We start from the raw sequence: 19,096 nt of genomic DNA, 5'->3' as shown, positions 1-19,096 counted from the left end.
ATCTGATTCAAGATGGCCAAATATCATCCATTTTTTTGCTCAAAATTCATAGAAATCAAGCATTACTGTCATTTCTGAACTAGATCTTGGTCATGTATGTATGGATTTCGCTTAAACTTCGTACATACATAAGGTATTAAGGGGTGTGATAATATGAGGTTATTACGAGGATACCTCAAAGTACATTTGTATGCACGAAGACAGTACAGCTAGAGTATCGACCGACCCCCCCCCCCAAGCGGAGGTTGATGCAACGTGTACTGTCTGAGTGCAATACTTTGAGGTATCCTCGTAATAACCTTATTAGTAAAAATTTTTTCCTTCCAAGGATACATCATGGGAATGCCGAAATCCAAAATGTTTAGAACAGAATCAACAAACTTCTTTATGTGGAGTCCGGTCAAATCCTGGTGGCAGCCATGTTTGTTTTTATTATTAGAGGATACTTATGCACGTAATCATTCCATATTTGGGATTTGCATTTCCTAATTGGTAGGATGAAAATACCCTGTAAAATACCGCAAAATTACGGCACGCTGTAACTTATGGCGTTACAGTGACAGATGTACATATATAATAATACCAGATTCTGTCGTAAATTCGACCTGGGCCATTAAACAGCAGTTTGAGTTTTTTAAACAATAAAATGGGATTTTCTGCAGTTTTTAAAGTTGGTTTTTAAATATTTTGGCGTCATTTTTTGGACATTTCAATCTTTCCTAATGCCTAAAGAGTCTAATTCAAGTTATTATTCTAGAGTATGTTTATTGTGACTTGCGTGAATGGGTAAGCTTTGTTTCAACAATGAGTTGTTATCACTGTAACAATGTTAAATTATTCTTCTAATGCTCAGTTTTGTCTTTTGAAAACAACTATTTTTTTATTTGAAAAAAAAATCATGCCGTTTTCCCATCAAAATCCAAGCCAAAAGATCGTATTACAACATCGGCAAATCTCCTCTGCATTGCATTCAATAACATTAACATATTTAAATGAGCTATTGTAATTTGAACACATTGGCATCATCCAGCATTTTGATTGGTTAATTAGCAATATGACCTATTAGGTCAACTCATGCAAGAGAAAGAACATGGTGGATACCCTACAGTATCGAGCGTTTATATGCGATCAGAATCATTTGCTTACGATGAAACTAAGTTGAATTTTATTTGCATTTCATATTCAATGAATTTATTTTTCGTACGTTATTATAATCACTAATGATTAATAATCAACAATTTTAAAACGCAGCATTATTGCATTGCGCAACTATGATCATTTGCTGCCTCTACACAATGCAGTTGTGTTCTTTTTTTTTGAAACTTCGTTTAGAGTATATTTTAATTACCAATAAAATTAAAAAAAAATGTATTTTGACGCACCAGGTTTATTAATGTGATTTTTTTTTGGAGAAAAATGACGCTGGGTGACATTGCATTGTAATTTTAGGCAGTCTATTTTTTAATTCAGCAAGAAAAAATGGTATCAAATTTTGGATGAGTTTCTGCTATAGTTTCTTTCGTCTTGGGTGGTCCAACTGCCAGCGTTTAATGTCGGCGTAAGTGGATTTCTCAATGAAAATGGAATTCCACAAAAAATATTTGATGATCTTTTTTTGAAATTTTGAACCCCAAACAAGTGCCCACCAGTCGTGAAATCACGATTTTTTGGATGGGCGAATTTACGTATATGTTATTTGATGGGTGTAGGGTCTGAACAAATGTGTTTTTGAAACGGGTTACATAAATGGCTTGGAGCTGACAGTACATTGTCTTAATGGCTCAGTACATATAAAAGAACCACCAAACGATGTTTCATAGAACATCATTCCATTTCCGTTGAGGTTTCCAACAGTTGCTTATTCCTGTATTCTCTAGCGTTAATTTCTCACTTTTTCAGATACAAGATGATCAGAATATCCTGGTGACCAACTTTACTCAGTTGTTTGAGCATCCTCTCACAACCACAGTGTCAAAGCAGGGACTTGTAGTACTTCTAGAAGCCTTCAACAGTGAAGTCAAAAAAGTTAGAGAACACGTTAGGGTAAGTGGAAATAAACGATTGTTTTTCCCAATAGTGCATTAATTGATGTCTGGTGACATGTCTCTGATCGTTCAACTAGCGTGGATGTGCAATTATCATTTAGTTTTGTACATTCCAACTATTGGTATATCGAATACATACTTGTGAGACTTGTCACTCTTTTTCGCGCATTGCAACATGGGGAACGCCATCCTTTGAAGAGGTAATTTGTGCTGTGAATGGCGAAAACAGAATATGCTGATCAATATCTTACCTTTATTTTTGCAATCTTCCTCCTGCAAAACAAGAAGCACTTTGTATTTGATTATCTGTGAACTGTTTAATTTTCATTGGAATTCATAGAATTTTTGCCATTTACTAATTTTATGGCATTCAATTTTTACCCACTGAAATTTGAGAAAATTGTGTCTCTTGCAAAATTAAAGTGGTTTACAATTTTTACTTATGTTTGTGTTATTTTGTTGAATGTTTTGATGAAATATATACATATTAATTAAATGAACGCACTTGTAATAGAGCAAATATGGTATTTCTTTTGATTGTTGCCATGATCACTGAAGTCTAATCTTTTTTATCTTCAGGATCCTAGCATCCAGGCACATCCTAACAAAGTAATCCAGACAGTGAAAGCGATATGTGCGACGTTGGCGACAGTTGAACCAAATAACATTACTAGGGTATACGAAGAACTGAAATCAACCACATCCTTGCACATTGGTAGTACTCTTAATAATCTGACAGCTGCAGTTCAGAATTTGATGGATATGTATTGTAAGGCGTTTGATACTGGACACACTTTGCATACAAAAGTTGAGGATTTACTGAAATTACCGGTAACTGATATTCATGATGAGTTTCATATCAAAATCGCTAGTGTTCACAGGTTACCACTACGTTGGAAATCGAGGTAATCTTGTCATTCTAGTCTACTTACTTCACATTATTTAATGGTGATAAGTTATTCCATTTGTTGAGCCTCATGTTCTGAAAACTTGCATGCCCTGATTTGTTTTAGTTGTTTACACATATTCTCACTTTTCTGTCTTTCAGCTTTGAGCATTTCACCTTATCCTGTGCTATATTTTATGGTGGTACACCTCTATACAGAACATTAACAACCAAGACAGCAAAAATAACTACAAACTTTTTTGATAAGATTTCATTTGATCAGGTGTAAGTACTATTTATTTTGTCTTTTGAATCGTGGTGTCATGATCACAAAACAGTGTTACTGAATTTTGTTTGGTCTGAAAATTTTGGATTGTCGGTAATTCCGGAATAGTGGTGTGGGTTAAAGACACCCAATTGTTTATCAGCTCATTATCTTTATCTTAATTTCCCCTTCTAATGTTCTTAGTGGAGGTCAAAATGCTGAGGAATTTATTTTTCAAAAAGGAGCAAAAATTGGCTTTGGAGTTAATAACACAATAGTTGAAATCTAAAAATGATATTCAATGCAGATTAAAATCAATTTCACAAGAATTTCTGTAACTCCAATTTCTTGAGTTAATTATGTTTTCTGATGTGTTTAATATTGCGCTATATGCTGTGAAAAACTCATCAGCCTGAAAATTTAGTTGTTGATCAAAGTTGTTTTGTTTAACTGTGTATGCCACAGTCAGAAAACGAAACCTGAATAAGTGTTTATATTGAATATTGACTGCAGTCACCAACTGCCCTTTTCTATATATTATTTTGATATTACTTACATTTCGTTCCATAATATTGTGTCAGATTTATGTATTTATGTCTATTATTGGCAACCAGTTTTCATATTCAGTTTTCATGACAAAAGCGGTTGTCCGAAACAAATATATAGTTGCCAATTTTTATCTCTGTGTCATATATATATATTAGTATTGAAGATTCCACACTGTAACGTCAATTTTTTTTCTGTAGATTAAATTTTTCCCTCCCTTTATGCAAGCTCCCAAGGGAGACTAGGATATGTTTTACTCTGTTTGGTACTAGTGTGAGTAATTCAGACAATAAACAACCAACAAGGAAAGCTCTTGGATGGGTAACAGTGCCGCTTTTTAATTTCAAAAGGTAAGGTTTTATTTCACATTGAATTAACGGTCTTGAAGGTCACACATCCTGGTACCTAAAGGTCACACATACTGGTACCTAAAGGTCACACATCCTGGTACCTAAAGGTCACATATCTTGGTGCTTTATGTGGGAACAAATTCACAATGAATGAGAAATAGTCAATAATTTTTCCCTCAAAATGTAATTTTTTTGTTCAAAGATGTTTTGTTCAACTCAGCGAAAATGTTTCAGGTGGTGTGACCTTTAGGCTGTTATGCATAAATTCTATTTGATGAGACATATTTCAGGACATGCTTTCTCATTACTAACCTATGTAATATGACTCTCTGCTAGCCCATTTGGTCTAAAATATCCCCTGTCACAGTTTTACACTATTTATACATGAAACTTTATATTTTCTTCTTTTGAAAACAGTTGTTTTTTAATGTGTCAGTGAACATTGCTTAGTGATTGAAATATCACTGTTATTTATGATAAAATATTTAGTGGTAACAAATCTCATAAAATGAGTTAGAAGTTGGAATTTCTGGTTTCAATTAGTTTGAAATAGAATGTTTTTGAAATTATATGTAGATTGCATTCCAGGCAAGACACGAGAGGCATATCCCGGTAAAGATATTGCCGATTACACAATTTTAGGATCTGTTTATTTCTGTGTTAACATTTTATGGAGCATTATTTACTAAAAAAATTAGCTGAAATGATTTCATCAATTCATCAGTTGGTGCTGAGGATGGTCGTCTGATGACTAACTTTTTGTACCCAGGATTTTAAAAACCTTTGTTTTATTTTTAACTGTACATACTATATAATGTGCCATGGTAAAATGGCGAGCCAAATTATTTTTATTGTATTGGTACAATGTATATTGAAAGATTGCTGACATATAGCTTATTTCTTTTAACAGTGTAATGTTGGATGGTAGTCACTTATTTGGTCTGTGGCCAGATGATAAAGCCAGTCCTATAGGTACATGTGCTTCCAACATCTTGCAAGCCCACAGTGTTATAATTCAGGTACATATGTTTTTAAAGTCATTATTTATTTTTATTTGATAGATTGAATGTTGAGAGATATTCTGATTCAAACATATCTAGTTACACGTTCAGGAGTCAGTCAGCCTTATTAGTCCCCGTTCGGACGTAGTCCGAAAACGGGGACTTATGTTTTGACCTCCGTGTGTATGTGCATGCATGCGTGTGTGCGTGCATCTGTGCGTATCTTAGACCTGTATCTTAGAAATGCCTGGACCAATCACAATCAAACTTCAAACATACATCATACATGATATTATACATATGCACGTCAATTTGTTTCACGATCTGATTCAAGATGGCCTAATGGCGGCCTTTTTTGTGCTGAAAATCATCAAAATCAAACATTTTTCAGCTGTTTACATATGGATTTTGTTCAAACCTTGTATATACGTTGGACATTATAGGACCTTGATGCACATCATTTTGTTTTACGATCTGATTCAAGATGGCCGAATGGCGGCCATTTTTGTGCTAAAAAATCCTAAAAATCAAGCATTTATCAAGATATATACATTTGACATTATGGGACCTTGATGCAAATAATTTTGTTTTTCAGATAAGATTCAAAATGGCCGACTGGCAGCCATTTTGTTTTAATGAATCTGGTTCTCGTGCCATATCTCTGACTTGTTTTGACTGATTATGTTCAAATTTTAAATATTCATCATACATCATGTCATAGATAAACAGATATATTGGTTTGACGATCCTATTCAAAATGGCCAAATGGTGGTCACTTTTGTGCTAAAAAATCATCAAATATCAAGTCTTTCTGGCCTTTATGGATGGATTTCATTCAAACTTGGTACATACATTAGACATTACAGCTTCCTGATGCAAGTCATTTTATTTTTCAGATTGGATTCAAAATGGCTGACTGGCGGCCATTTTGTTTTAATGATTAGGCTTCTAGAGCAATATCTTTTAAATGCTTTGACTGATTATATATTCAAATTTTATATATTCGTTATACATCATGTTATATATATACTTGTATTCAAAATGGCTGATTTTGAATGCTGTTCCAGAGCAATATCTCTCAATATGGACAAGTACTTGTTTGACGATCAAATACAAATGTCAATCATATCAATGTTATAAAATATTATTTCCGACATGGTTATATTCCAGCTATATTACTATAAATAAAACTATACATCTTAAAGTTGATAACTAACTCGACTTTTTTTGTCTGTGCCTTCCAGGTTGATTTCCCCAAGTATGACGGCGATGTCATCTTCCCTCCAGTGGAGAAGACTCATTTACTGGTAAAAGACTATGAAGACCTAGATCAGGATGTGAAAACAAAGATTAGACAGATTCTTAAGAAGGATACACTTGCCAGGTAAATGTTGGATGATTTGTGTGATTGGGTGCTGATCAAATCAATTAACAATCATTGCGATTTCGTCATTTTCCATCCACCCTATTAGAAGCACATCTTCAATAGGAATGCATATTAACCAATAAAATCACATTGGTTGAGTGCTTTAGAACATTAAAGCTGCTGTGTAACTCCATAACCCTAGTAAAATGTTGACCATTACAAAATTCTGGAATTTTCCCTGTGTTTTTAATTTCAACTCATCTTTCAAAATTAAGCCATGTACAGTATTCACAACAAATATAAGAGTAAAAACGCTACCAATAAAATTATGTATATTATTTGTTGTGTATGTTTTATTCAGTGTTTTTGTATCATTATCTATACTGGTTTTTTTTTCATTCAGGCTAGTGGAACATGAGAATAAATTAATATGGAACAATAGACACTATTTACATGCCTTACCCAATGCCTTACCATGGTTGTTACGTGTTGTTGAAAGCTGGGATTGGTCAAGTTTAGGAGATCTCTATTCATTGTTACATCACTGGACGCCTTTAGAACCGGTTGATGCATTGCAATTACTACATCCACAGTAAGTATACGGATTTGATTCATTTGTATCTGTTCTTTCCATCACATGTACTAATAACAAGATTTTGGTTAAAGAATTACTTGTACATTTCTGGACTAACCAGTTGTGTAGTGGTTGTTGCATCAGACCCATAATCCATAGAATCCGAGTACCTGTGATTGAACACCATAAAATGATTATCAAATGGTCTGTGAGTTGGAAATCAAAGCCACTGGCCGAGATTTATTCACAGGTTCACAGGTGCCTGTTTGATGCAGGCCTTATTGACATCAGAAAAATACACTATATATCGGTATATGTATGAGTAACACTTGCCCTAACAGTCATTCAGAAAGTGACACCTCTGAATTGTCGTCACGAGTTGTGTGTTTTGATTCTAACCATGCCTTGATGTTTATAACCTTGGACAATTTATTTACAAAAACATATTTTACATCTATACATATTACTTATTGATAATTTTCACTTGGAATTTATTTTTTATTAGTATGAATGACAAAAAATAAATTACAGCTGGAATGAAGTAATGGGTAATCCACTACTTATACATTGCGTGTATTTTGTAGGTTTGCAGACTGTGAAGTACGTGTTATGGCTGTGTCCTATATTCAGTGTCTGTCTGATGATGAACTGTGCGACTACTTACCTCAGCTTGTACAGGTAAACAATCCATTTATTGGGGGTCTATGTATCATTAACTTAAAGTAGAAGCCTACTCATCATTTTTGAGAAAGTTGGTCATAAATCGCATGACAATGTTCATTGGTTTAATATGTAAATCTATTGTGGAGCTATTGGCCTATGGCACCATAAAATAGCATTCTTTTGTGTGTTACAGTGACGTATTTTGAGAAACTTGTCCTAATATTTTTTCCAAAATAACAACAATGTTAAACAAAAATTGTATTTTTTGACACTTTTTAAAACAGTGACCCCCAGCTTTTTTAGTCCCCGTTCGGACGAAGTCCGAAAACGGGGACTTATAATTTGTTCTCCATCCGTGCGTCTGTGCGTCCGTCCAGAGTCATATCTCAGAATCCCTTGGACCGATTCTGTTCATTCTTTGCATGTGTCTAGTACTTTATGTGGGACATATGCACATGCAGTGGTTTAGCGATTTGATTCAAAATGGCCGACTGGCAGCCATGTTGTTTTTTGAAAATGTTGTATTTTGGACATGCTTTGTCAGTTTTCATTCAAACTTGGTACATACATGTAGATTATACATGTTTGGATACATGTCTATGCCGATTTATTTCACAATTGGATCAAAGATGGCCGACTAGCAGCCATCTTGTTTTTTTTAAATGTCGTATTTTGGACATGCTTTGTCAGTTTTCATTCAAATTTAGTACATAGATCATACATGTTAGGATACATGTCCCCGACCGTCCGTGAGTTCCTGAGTCTGTCCGTCTGTGCGTTCGTGTGTCCCTCGGCCTGTGCGTCAGTCTGTCCAGAGTCATATTTCAGAATCCTGTGGACCGATTCCGTTCATTCTTTGCATGTGCCAAGTACCTTATGTGGGACATATGAACATGCAGTGGTTTAGCGATTCGATTCAAAATGGCCCTCTGGAAGCCATCTTGTTTTTTGAAAATGTTGTATTTTGGACATGCTTTGTCAGTTTTCATTCAAATTTAGTACATAGATCATACATGTTAGGATACATGTCCCTGACCGTCCGTGAGTTCCTGAGTCTGTCCGTCTGTGCGTTCGTGTGTCCCTCGGTCTGTGCGTCAGTCTGTCCAGAGTCATATTTCAGAATCCTGTGGACCGATTCCGTTCATTCTTTGCATGTGCCAAGTACCTTATGTGGGACATATGAACATGCAGTGGTTTAGCGATTCGATTCAAAATGGCCCTCTGGAAGCCATCTTGTTTTTTGAAAATGTTGTATTTTGGACATGCTTTGTCAGTTATCATTCAAACTTGGTACATAGATTATACATGTTAGAATGCATGTCCATGACGATTTATTTCGCAATTGGATCAAAGATGGTCGACGGGCAGGCATTTTTTTTTTTTTTTATGCGGTATCTTGGAAGTGCTCTGTCAGTTTTCATTCAAATTTGGCACATACATGTACTTTATACATGTTAGGATGCATGTCCATGACAATTTGTTTCAAAATCTGGTCAAGGATGGCTGATTGACAGCCATCTGACTTTTTGGCCTTACTACTATATTTCCACAATTTATGTACCATTTTCATTCGTATTTGGCACACACATCATACATATCAGTGTTTCATAATTAGATCAAGGATGGCCGAATAACGACTGTTTTTATTTTTGGCCATATCACTACTACAACAGAACACATGTTTTGATGTAAATAAACAATCTGTTGTATACGCCACTTGGAACTCAAGTTTCAAGGACACCCTCGCGACAACCCTCCGCTTTAATATGACGAGCACATAGAGAACTTTCAAAAATTTAACAGGGACTGTGTCATTTTCAATGACTTGTTTAAATCAATATTTTTATATTGCCCAGAAGTACAATGTATTAAAAAATGAATAAATTCTAGGTATTTGAAATCATGAGTAGGCTTCTACCTTAAAAGGTAAAACATTTTAATATTCATAAGTTGGTGTTGAAATGAGGCATCTTCTTTCATGAATTATTTCATCGCCACCAAACCAATATGGCAGTGAATGAGTTTTGAGTTCCCTGGTTGATACGCTACAAAGCTCACAACAGTTTTCATTTCGCAGAAAAAAAGGGGGGTGTATAAAATAGATTTTTTTGGATGTTAAGGATATTTGTTATGTACATAGGAATACAAGTATGTCAAATAAAATTGCCGGTATATTTTTGTTCATATTTTACAAATACATAGTGTGAACACACAAAGGTATGCCTACATTTAATATGTAATACGTTTTAAATTCACTGGGTTGTGAAGTTAGGAAACATTACATTAAAATAATATTCACTGGATTTTAATTTTAGTGCATTCAGACATTAGTGAAATGAGTGAAAATATAACCTAGTGAATAATTAGGCTCTGTACAGTATTCCTGATAACCGAGTGTTATCATACCCTTCTTTGCTGTATGCTAAATCAACATTTCTAGAGAAACAAAACTGAGTTACTATCTCAAGCCTTAGTTCTCAATCCGTTTCAAACAGTCAGAATGCCATCTCTAGTAGCAGCATAATGTGGACACCCCTTATAAAGTGTACCTCAGGCACTCGTTTCTCTCTTGTCAGATTTCATTTCTCTTTCTTTCATTTCAACAGGCTTTAAAGTATGAAAATTACCACGACTCAGCACTGGCAAGATTCTTAATTGAAAGATCATTGACATCTATTCGAGTGGCTCATTATCTGTACTGGTAAGTTGTTCTTAAGTCTTTCTCTTTGGGATTTATGCAACTATCTTAATTTTTCCACCACCAGACTTTCTAGCCCAAATTTTTCTAGATTTTTTTTTTTTTTTGATATTCTTCAATATTTCTGGAAGTGAACCCTAATTTTGTCAGCAAACAGATTGAATTTGAGTAAATTTCCAATTTTGACTATTTTTTCCCAATTTTTTTAAGGAAAATGCAGACTATAAACAGGACTATTCTGTGAATTTGTGATGAAAAGAGGGAACTGGTGGTGAAAAGGTTAAATACATTTCAAAAGCATTACAAATTTTAAATAAAATGTGTTGTCAAAGAAACAGTAACTTTGTGATTTCCCCATTGCATTAAGTCAACTACATTATGGTTTCCATTTGGAATTGAAAATACGTTAAAAATTGATATTCATAATACAAAACCTGTTTTGGAAACCTCAACCCTATTCGTTGGGCTTTCAAATATTTATTATAACATGTTTTCCATCATTAAAATCAATCAGTTGGCACCTAGCACAAGTGCATTACACTAATGAAATTTTTACATCAAGATTGCCTGAAAAGTTTAATTATTTGCAGCCAAACAAACTGATATTAATTTTTACATTTACTTAGGCATTTAAAAGACTGTGTATGTGATCAGCAGTTCAGTCAGCGATTCCAAATGGTACTGGGTGCGTTACTTTGTACAAGTGGTGAGGCAATACGTGATCAATTCCAGCGACAAGATGAATTTATGACTAAACTCGGTGAAGTTGCAGAAATTGTCAAAAAACATAAAGATTCCATACGACAGGTATAATGACCGAGTTTTCACTAAAAAATAAACAAAGAGGTATTTGTTATCACGTTAACGCTACATGTATTGATTGTGTTGCATGTTTATTGAATTCTGGACAGTAGAAAATAAATGTTTATGTATTATGTGTCACCTTTCCTCGATTTTTATCTAGATTTCAATATTTAGTTGTGGAAATTATTGATAAGTTATGTCGAATCAAAGTAGACTACAAAATGCACATACCATATTTGCTTTATATATAGAAGTGAATCTTAAATAGAAGCACATACACTCGGAAAATTACATTTGCTGGCTCCTTTAAATGACTTATTTTGGCTATAGACACACCTATCATTTACAGAAGGCATGTGCTACTATTAGAGCAAATATGGTAGTTGGATAGTCACATCTGCATGAAATCTACATATTACTGCCAACACTCAGATCAATATTATAAGGCTAATACGAGTATACCTCAAAGTATGCACGAAGACAGTACAGCGGCAGTATCGACCGATGCTTAGCAGAGGTCGATGCGCAGCGTACTGTCTGAATGCATACTTTGAGGTATTCTCCTAATAACCTTATTATTATACATCTTTTCCTTCCAAGGATACACCATGTTTAGAACAGAATCAGAAAACGTCTTTGTGTGAAGTTCGGTCAAACTCTGGTGGCAGCCATGTTTGTTTTTATTATTAGAGGACGCTTACGTGCGTAACCATTTCATATTTGGAATTCGCATTTCTTAATATGGTAGGATAAAAATACCCCATAAAATACCGCAAAATTATGCACGCTGTAACTTATGGCGTTACGGTGACAGTTGTATAATAATAAGATTTATGAATATGAATGATTGAAAATAAAATTCAAATTATACAAATTAAAAATCCACATGTAATATATAGATATACATTACAATGACTAAAGCGTTGGATATAAATCTAATCACTACAATGAAATGATGATGTACAATAGAAAAAGAAATATTCACTGTTTAATTTAATAAGTGAATTTGATGTTGCAAGAATATTCACTAGATTTAAAATTCTCTTGCTTGTGAAAAAAACAATTGATTCTATGGTTAAATTTGTGTATTCACTCTGATTTGATTTAGCTATTAGTGAAATAAGTGAAAATAAAACCCAGCTAATAGTTAAGCCCTGTAGAGTTAATGTTTTCAAAGTTAGATAAAAGATACAGCTATTCAACTATGATAAGTTGCTACGATCACAAGAAATTACATTGCTGTTGGTCAGAGGGAGTGATTGACGTGTACGTAACATGTGCAGAAATCAGTATTTCCATACCCTTGTAAAGTATGCAAGTTCGCATAGCGTGATAAAAATGAGATTTCTATTCATGGTAAAGAAAATTGTACCCTTATCTATTATCTAACCTTGCTGTTGTTTGTGTACGATGATGTCAATGTCCTATAAATAGTAACATTGTCTGTGCGTCACCCATAATGTCCACATTGTCAAAATGTTAACTTAAAGACAATTTCTTCTTTTTTTAATTGTCAATTCTTGGAGCGACATTCCTCTCTTCATTGTTTTCTTATTTCAGAAGGTGGGTTTTAGCATGCTTTAGGCTGTAGATGTGTTATAAATGTTATTACGTTGTATGGTTCTGGTATATAAACAAAGCTATACTTAATGTGAAACTTTGACTCAACATGTTTCTAATTCTGCATGCAAGTTGTGTTCATGCTGCTGAGTGTCCCACCCCACTTTGACAATCACTGTATGAATACCAGTAAGATTGGAGAACACTCTGCGTTTGCATGTGTTCTAACTCTGTATTGGGAATTTATCTTGTATTATCACCTAGTTCAGCTCCTGTATACAGCATACAAGTCTAATACTACAATTAAAACTATTAGAACAGCATTAAAACTATTGAGATGAGTTATTCTACCCTAAGTTTGGGCCCATGCACTTTCTTAATAATAGGACTCACTCAACCATAAACTATACTGACATTATGTTCACACCATAGTAGATATTAAGCAGAAGATACTGCTTTTGGATGTTGGCCATGAATCTTTCAGCTAAAATTCCTCATATACCAGGACATCTGTGTATTGGCACTCTCTCACTAGAGTCTATGCCTCAACCCAATAAAATTTCATATTGTGTGCATTGTGTTGGTGAAGCTGTCAGGGAGTCTGTGTACTAATCAGTGCGTGTGACTTGGGGCTTTTCATAATCATTACCTGCACCCATATCCACCACTGTACTTATTACAATGTATTTATGTGGACACAAATAATACCAATTTGATATATAAACTAATAAATCTCTACTGTACACTGTGTGGAATAAGTTGTTACTACTCTCAGCATGCTGTGTCAAATTAAAATCATTTCATTTTCATCGTTCATGGTGTTTGCATGTGTGTTCACATTAAATACATGTAGTACTTATTTGTTGTTTTATTCCAGGTTATACTGCATAGAAAATTGGAGCCGATAGCTCAGAAATACACTAAAAACCTAAGACTACCCCTTTCACCAAGTTATGATGTGGGAATATTGAATGTCAAGGTAAGGTGTGGATAATAGGTTTAACTGGACATTGTTTTTACCAATTTTTTTTACTTTTATTTTTTTCAATTCACGAAACACTCATATTGTAAACAGTGCATAGGCTGCTGTAAGATTATGTTTTTTAGCTCCGCTGTCGACTTTGTCGAGCGGAGCTTATCATATGAGTGATTGTCCGTCGTCCGTGTCAATGTTTTACTTTTTCAACTTCTTCTTGAAAACTACAAGTCTGAATGCTTTGATACTTGGTGTATATGTACCTTGGGTAGACCTCTCTTAGGTTTGTTCATTTCATGTTGATATCTTCAATTCTCTAATTTTGGTGAATATTTTTGTCATTTTTGGTAAAAAGTGATATTTTCGACTTCTTGTTAAAAACCGCAAGTGAAAATGCTTTGATATTACATATATAGGTACTACATGTGTACCTCTCTCAGATTTGTTCATTTTGTAATGATATCTTTAATTCTCTAATTTTGGTGAATATTTTTGTCATTTTTGGTCAAAAGTGATATTTTCGACTTCTTGTTAAAAACCGCAAGTCCAATTGCTTTGATACTACATATATAGGTACTACATGTGGACCACTCTCAAATTTGTTCATTTTGTAATGATATCGTCAATTCCCTAATTTTGGTGAATATTTTTGTCATTTTTGGTAAAAAGTGATATTTTCGACTTCTTGTTAAAAACCGCAAGTCCAATTGCTTTGATATTACATATATAGGTACTACATGTGGACCTCTTTCAGATTTGTTCATTTGTAATGATATCTTTTAATTTTCTAATATTGGTGAATATTTTTGGAATTTTTGGTAAAAAGTGATATTTTCGACTTCTTGTTAAAAACCGCAAGTCCAATTGCTTTGATACTACATATATAGGTACTACATGTGGACCTCTCTCAGATTTGTTCATTTCGTGATGATATCTTCAATTCTCTATTTTTGGTGAATATTTTTGTCATTTTTGGTAAAAAGTGATATTTTCGACTTCTTGTTAAAAACCGCAAGTCTGATTGCTTTGATATTACATATATAGGTACTACATGTGGACCTCTCTCAGATTTGTTCATTTCGTGATGATATCTTCAATTCTCTAATTTTGGTGAATATTTTTGTAATTTTTGGTAAAAAGTGATATTTTCGACTTCTTGTTAAAAACCAATAGTTCAATTGCTTTGATATTACATATATAGATACTACATGTAGACCTTTCTCAGATTTGTTCATTTTGTGATGATATATTCAGTTCTCTAATTTTGGTGAATATTTTTGTCATTTTTGGTAAAAAGTGATATTTTCGACTTCTTGTTAAAAACTGTAAGTCCGATTGCTTTGATACTATTCATATTGTTCATTTTCTAATGATGTCTTCAGTTCTTTAATTGAAATGTGCATTGCTAACAGCGGAGCTATCTCAGTCGATAGGCTGCTTGTTTATTCATAAATATTTATTTCTAGTTATCTGCATCCTATTAACATATTAAGTTTATGTCATGTGACATGACGATATGTGTTCACTTGGTGTCATTTAAAATATGAGTATGAATGTTTTACGATGTTGTAGCAGGAGTCTCAGTTTCACTCTCAAACACAATCGCAAATGGCGAATTGCCTGTTTGGGATTCTCTTATCCGGTGGCACCTCCCCTGATAAGGAATATTTACAAGGCTCTTTAGCCCTCAGCATGTGTGAACAAATTTTTAATGTATATATGTATGCTGTCTTCTTCTTTTTTTTTTAGTCATGTTCTTATTTTACTTCCAACACTGTTCCCCTGAGAATGGTATTCAACAATGCTGATCCTCTCGGTGAAGACATTTCCATCATGTTTAAGGTACACATTCATATTTTCTGCTTGATTTTTTGAAGAGCAAAGTTCCATGTGTCCATCTGTCTGCATATTAATTATAATCGTGTGGTTGATTGTGCTGGCTATGCATATTGAAAATTGTTGACTCGTCACATGCATTGTACAATTTAATTCAACCTTTGTACACACACCAGCATTAATAGATTTCATTTAAGGTGAAAGACATAATTGCTGACTGTTCATTTGTCAAAAATAGAGGGGGCTGTTTCCTATTTTTAGCTCCGCTGTCGACTTTGTTGAAGCGAAGTGATTGTCCGTCTCCGGCGTCCGTGTCAATGTTTTACTTTTTCGACTTCTTCTTGAAAACTACAAGCCTGAATGCTTTGATACTTGGTGTATATGTACCTTGGATAGACCTCTCTCAGATTTGTTCATTTCATGATCATATCTTCAATTCTCTAATTTTGGTGAATATTTTTGTCATTTTTGGTAAAAAGTGATATTTTCAACTTCTTGTTAAAAACTGCAAGTTCAATTGCTTTGATATTACATATATAGGTACTACATGTGGACCTCTCTCAGATTTGTTCATTTTGTAATGATATCTTTAATTCTCTAATTTTGGTGAATATATTTTTCGTTTTTGGTAAAAAGTGATATTTTTGACTTCTTGTTAAAAACCACAAGTCCAATTGCTTTGATATTACATATATAAGTACTACATGTGGACCACTCTCAAATTTGTTCATTTTGTAATGATATCGTCAATTCCCTAATTTTGGTGAATATTTTTGTCATTTTTGGTAAAAAGTGATATTTTCGACTTCTTGTTAAAAACCGCAAGTCCAATTGCTTTGATATTACATATATAGGTACTACATGTGGACCTCTTTCAGATTTGTTCATTTTGTAATGATATCTTTTAATTTTCTAATATTGGTGAATATTTTTGTCATTTTTGGTAAAAAGTGATATTTTCGACTTCTTGTTAAAAACCACAAGTCCAATTGCTTTGATATTACATATATAGGTACTACCTGTGGACCACTCTCAAATTTGTTCATTTTGTAATGATATCTTTAATTATCTAATTTTGCTCCATTTTTGGCAAAAAGTGATATTTTCTTCTTGTTAAAAACCACAATCATTTATGGTGAAAAATGATATTTTTGAATTCTTGTTGAAAACAGCAAGTCCCATTGCATTGATACTATACGAATTGTTCATTTTCTAATGATATCTTCTGTTCTTTAATTGAAATGTGCATTGCTAACAGCGGAGCTATCTCAGCCGAGAGGCTGCTTGTTTTTAAACATTTAATCGAGAACTGTAAGAATGAGAAAGTATGCCTCGTTGATTCTAAATTAATCAAAGAACTCATTAAACAGGACCATAAAAATGTGACACACACATATCGGTGGGAAACAGTATAGGTAGTGTTCAACGTCTGTCTCATTCTATGCTATGTGTATATTTTTCTACAGTGGTTGTGAGAATTTTTCAACATTCAGTAAGCAAGATGACTTGCAACTTTGAAAAACATTTTGGTTTTTGTTCAATCTAGACTTGATGGCACCATTCAATCGACATGCACAGTTTAGATTATTCAATTATCATACTAGACGAGGGTAAATAAGTTAGATTAGCAAATCACTGTGTTGACGACCCCCATAAAATGGTGAAATTGCACCATCAAGTCTAGACCAAAGCAAAAGCCATCTTGTTGCAAATGTTGCAAGCTATCTTGCTGGCTGACTGTCCAAATAATTCTAAGAATCACTGTAAAAAATTTTAAAAAAACATATCAATTAAAAAAATTAATTAATATCTCAGGCAGGTGAAGATCTACGCCAAGATATGTTAACTTTACAAATGATTCGATTAATGGATAAAATGTGGTTAGAAGAAGGACTTGATCTAAAGATGATACTGTTTAGATGCATGGCTACGGGTCCAAATGCAGGTATGTTAGTTGGTTGTTATTCAGTCAAACTTTATAGGTTTATCTCAAGTTAGGACTACATTTGATAAACATGTAGGTATGTTATTTATTTCACCATGTGTGTAACAATCCAATTGATTGTGATAAACTTCTCAAATATCTTTTACCTTACCTCAGAAAAGATTTAACCTTTTCTCTTCTGTTGTTTACTCTCTAATTTTGTTGTTTTATGATTTATATACATTGTATTATTAAAATCGATTTATAGAAAATTTCTGATTCTTGATATTTTTCTGAACAAGAGGTTCAATTTAAATAAATAAGACTTTGTGATTTCCTCATAACATTAAGCCCTACTTAGATCAAAATACAAACAATTGAAGTTGGTAATTGTGTATGCGTTTGTATCTCAGACATGTCTGATTCGATCACATTCCAACTTCTGACAAATACATCACATCTTGGGTGACATATACGATATGATCCGATCCATTTTTATGCTAAAAATTCTTCAAAAACATTTCTGCCATTCAGTAACTGGACCTTGTTCAACATGTCCTGACGAATCATGTTCAAACTTTACATATTCATTCATTTCAGTATGTGACTCAAGACGACCAAATTGTGGTCATCAAAATTAAATATTTCTGCAATTCTGTATTCGGATCTCCGTCAGGCATATACAGATTTTGTTCAAACTTTAACTTTATGGGACCTCAATGCACATCATTTTGTTTTTTTCGAATTGAACTCAAAATGGCTGACTAGTGGCCATTTTGTTTTAGTGAATGCAGTTTTGGTACCATATCTCTGACATTCTCTCAAAGATCATGTTCTCATGTTCAAACTTTATTTATTTCTTAAACTTGAGAACTCACAGGTTCCACAGGTTGTTGATGCAGTGTGGTGTTCATCATTTCAAGCAAAATGTATTTCTAACCAATGTACCAGCTGACTTTAATATTTATGAGTTACAGGTCTGGTAGAATTGGTTCCAGATTCAGAAACATTGCGTAAGATTCAGGTTGAACGTGGTGTAACAGGCTCCTTTAAAGAAGATCCATTGGCTGAATGGTTACAGAAACATAATCCTACAGAAACAGAATATCAAAAGGTAAAACTTTTGGCATTACAATGTATATTCAGCAATGCTGTAAATTGTAACGAATCACTGATGCGGCAGAAAATCAGGCTTACAGTAGTAGTCATGGCCAGTGTGCCCTCCAAGCCAAAATGTCACGCCATGACGCAAACAAACTTGTTCACTGGCATGACATTTATGCACCAGAAAATCGTACCGAGATAGTGATCTTGAAAAACATCCTACTATAGTTATGGAATTTCTCTTTGGTAAAATGAAATTTACATCTCAGAAACAAAATAAGTGAAAACAAAGTCGCCTATATAGTCAAATACATTTTTTATTTTTATTCTTGAAAACCTCTCTCCCCAGCAGTCAAGCTGAGTCAAGTTAATTTTTGGGGATTCCATTTTGACTTACCGGTAGGATCCCTACAAAATCAGTCCTGTTAGCGGGCACACTGGTCATAAAAATTAAGATTTAAATAAAGTCTAATTTTGGTGTTTGGAAACATTTAGTTT

General features: G+C 33.8%; 1 protein-coding gene across 1 annotated transcript in view; it reads left to right on the top strand.

Annotated features, from left to right (window-relative positions):
- LOC100371292 (phosphatidylinositol 4-phosphate 3-kinase C2 domain-containing subunit beta-like) overlaps positions 1-19,096 on the top strand; it is a 35,725-nt gene that overhangs the window by 4,935 nt on the left and 11,694 nt on the right. The window contains exons 6-19 of the mRNA XM_085496543.1: positions 1,900-2,043; positions 2,625-2,950; positions 3,094-3,216; positions 3,943-4,092; positions 5,003-5,111; positions 6,338-6,477; positions 6,863-7,051; positions 7,618-7,711; positions 10,303-10,397; positions 11,021-11,201; positions 13,636-13,737; positions 15,484-15,576; positions 17,386-17,515; positions 18,472-18,608. Coding sequence (XP_085352669.1) covers positions 1,900-2,043; positions 2,625-2,950; positions 3,094-3,216; positions 3,943-4,092; positions 5,003-5,111; positions 6,338-6,477; positions 6,863-7,051; positions 7,618-7,711; positions 10,303-10,397; positions 11,021-11,201; positions 13,636-13,737; positions 15,484-15,576; positions 17,386-17,515; positions 18,472-18,608 — 2,013 coding nt within the window. The remainder of the gene's footprint in view (positions 1-1,899; positions 2,044-2,624; positions 2,951-3,093; positions 3,217-3,942; positions 4,093-5,002; positions 5,112-6,337; positions 6,478-6,862; positions 7,052-7,617; positions 7,712-10,302; positions 10,398-11,020; positions 11,202-13,635; positions 13,738-15,483; positions 15,577-17,385; positions 17,516-18,471; positions 18,609-19,096) is intronic.

Source organism: Saccoglossus kowalevskii, chromosome 1 (assembly GCF_978046115.1).
Source record: "Saccoglossus kowalevskii chromosome 1, keSacKowa6.1, whole genome shotgun sequence".
NCBI classification, from domain to species: Eukaryota; Metazoa; Hemichordata; class Enteropneusta; family Harrimaniidae; genus Saccoglossus; species Saccoglossus kowalevskii.
Note: the sequence above shows the minus strand (reverse complement) of the source record. Positions and strands in the feature narration are given on the sequence as shown.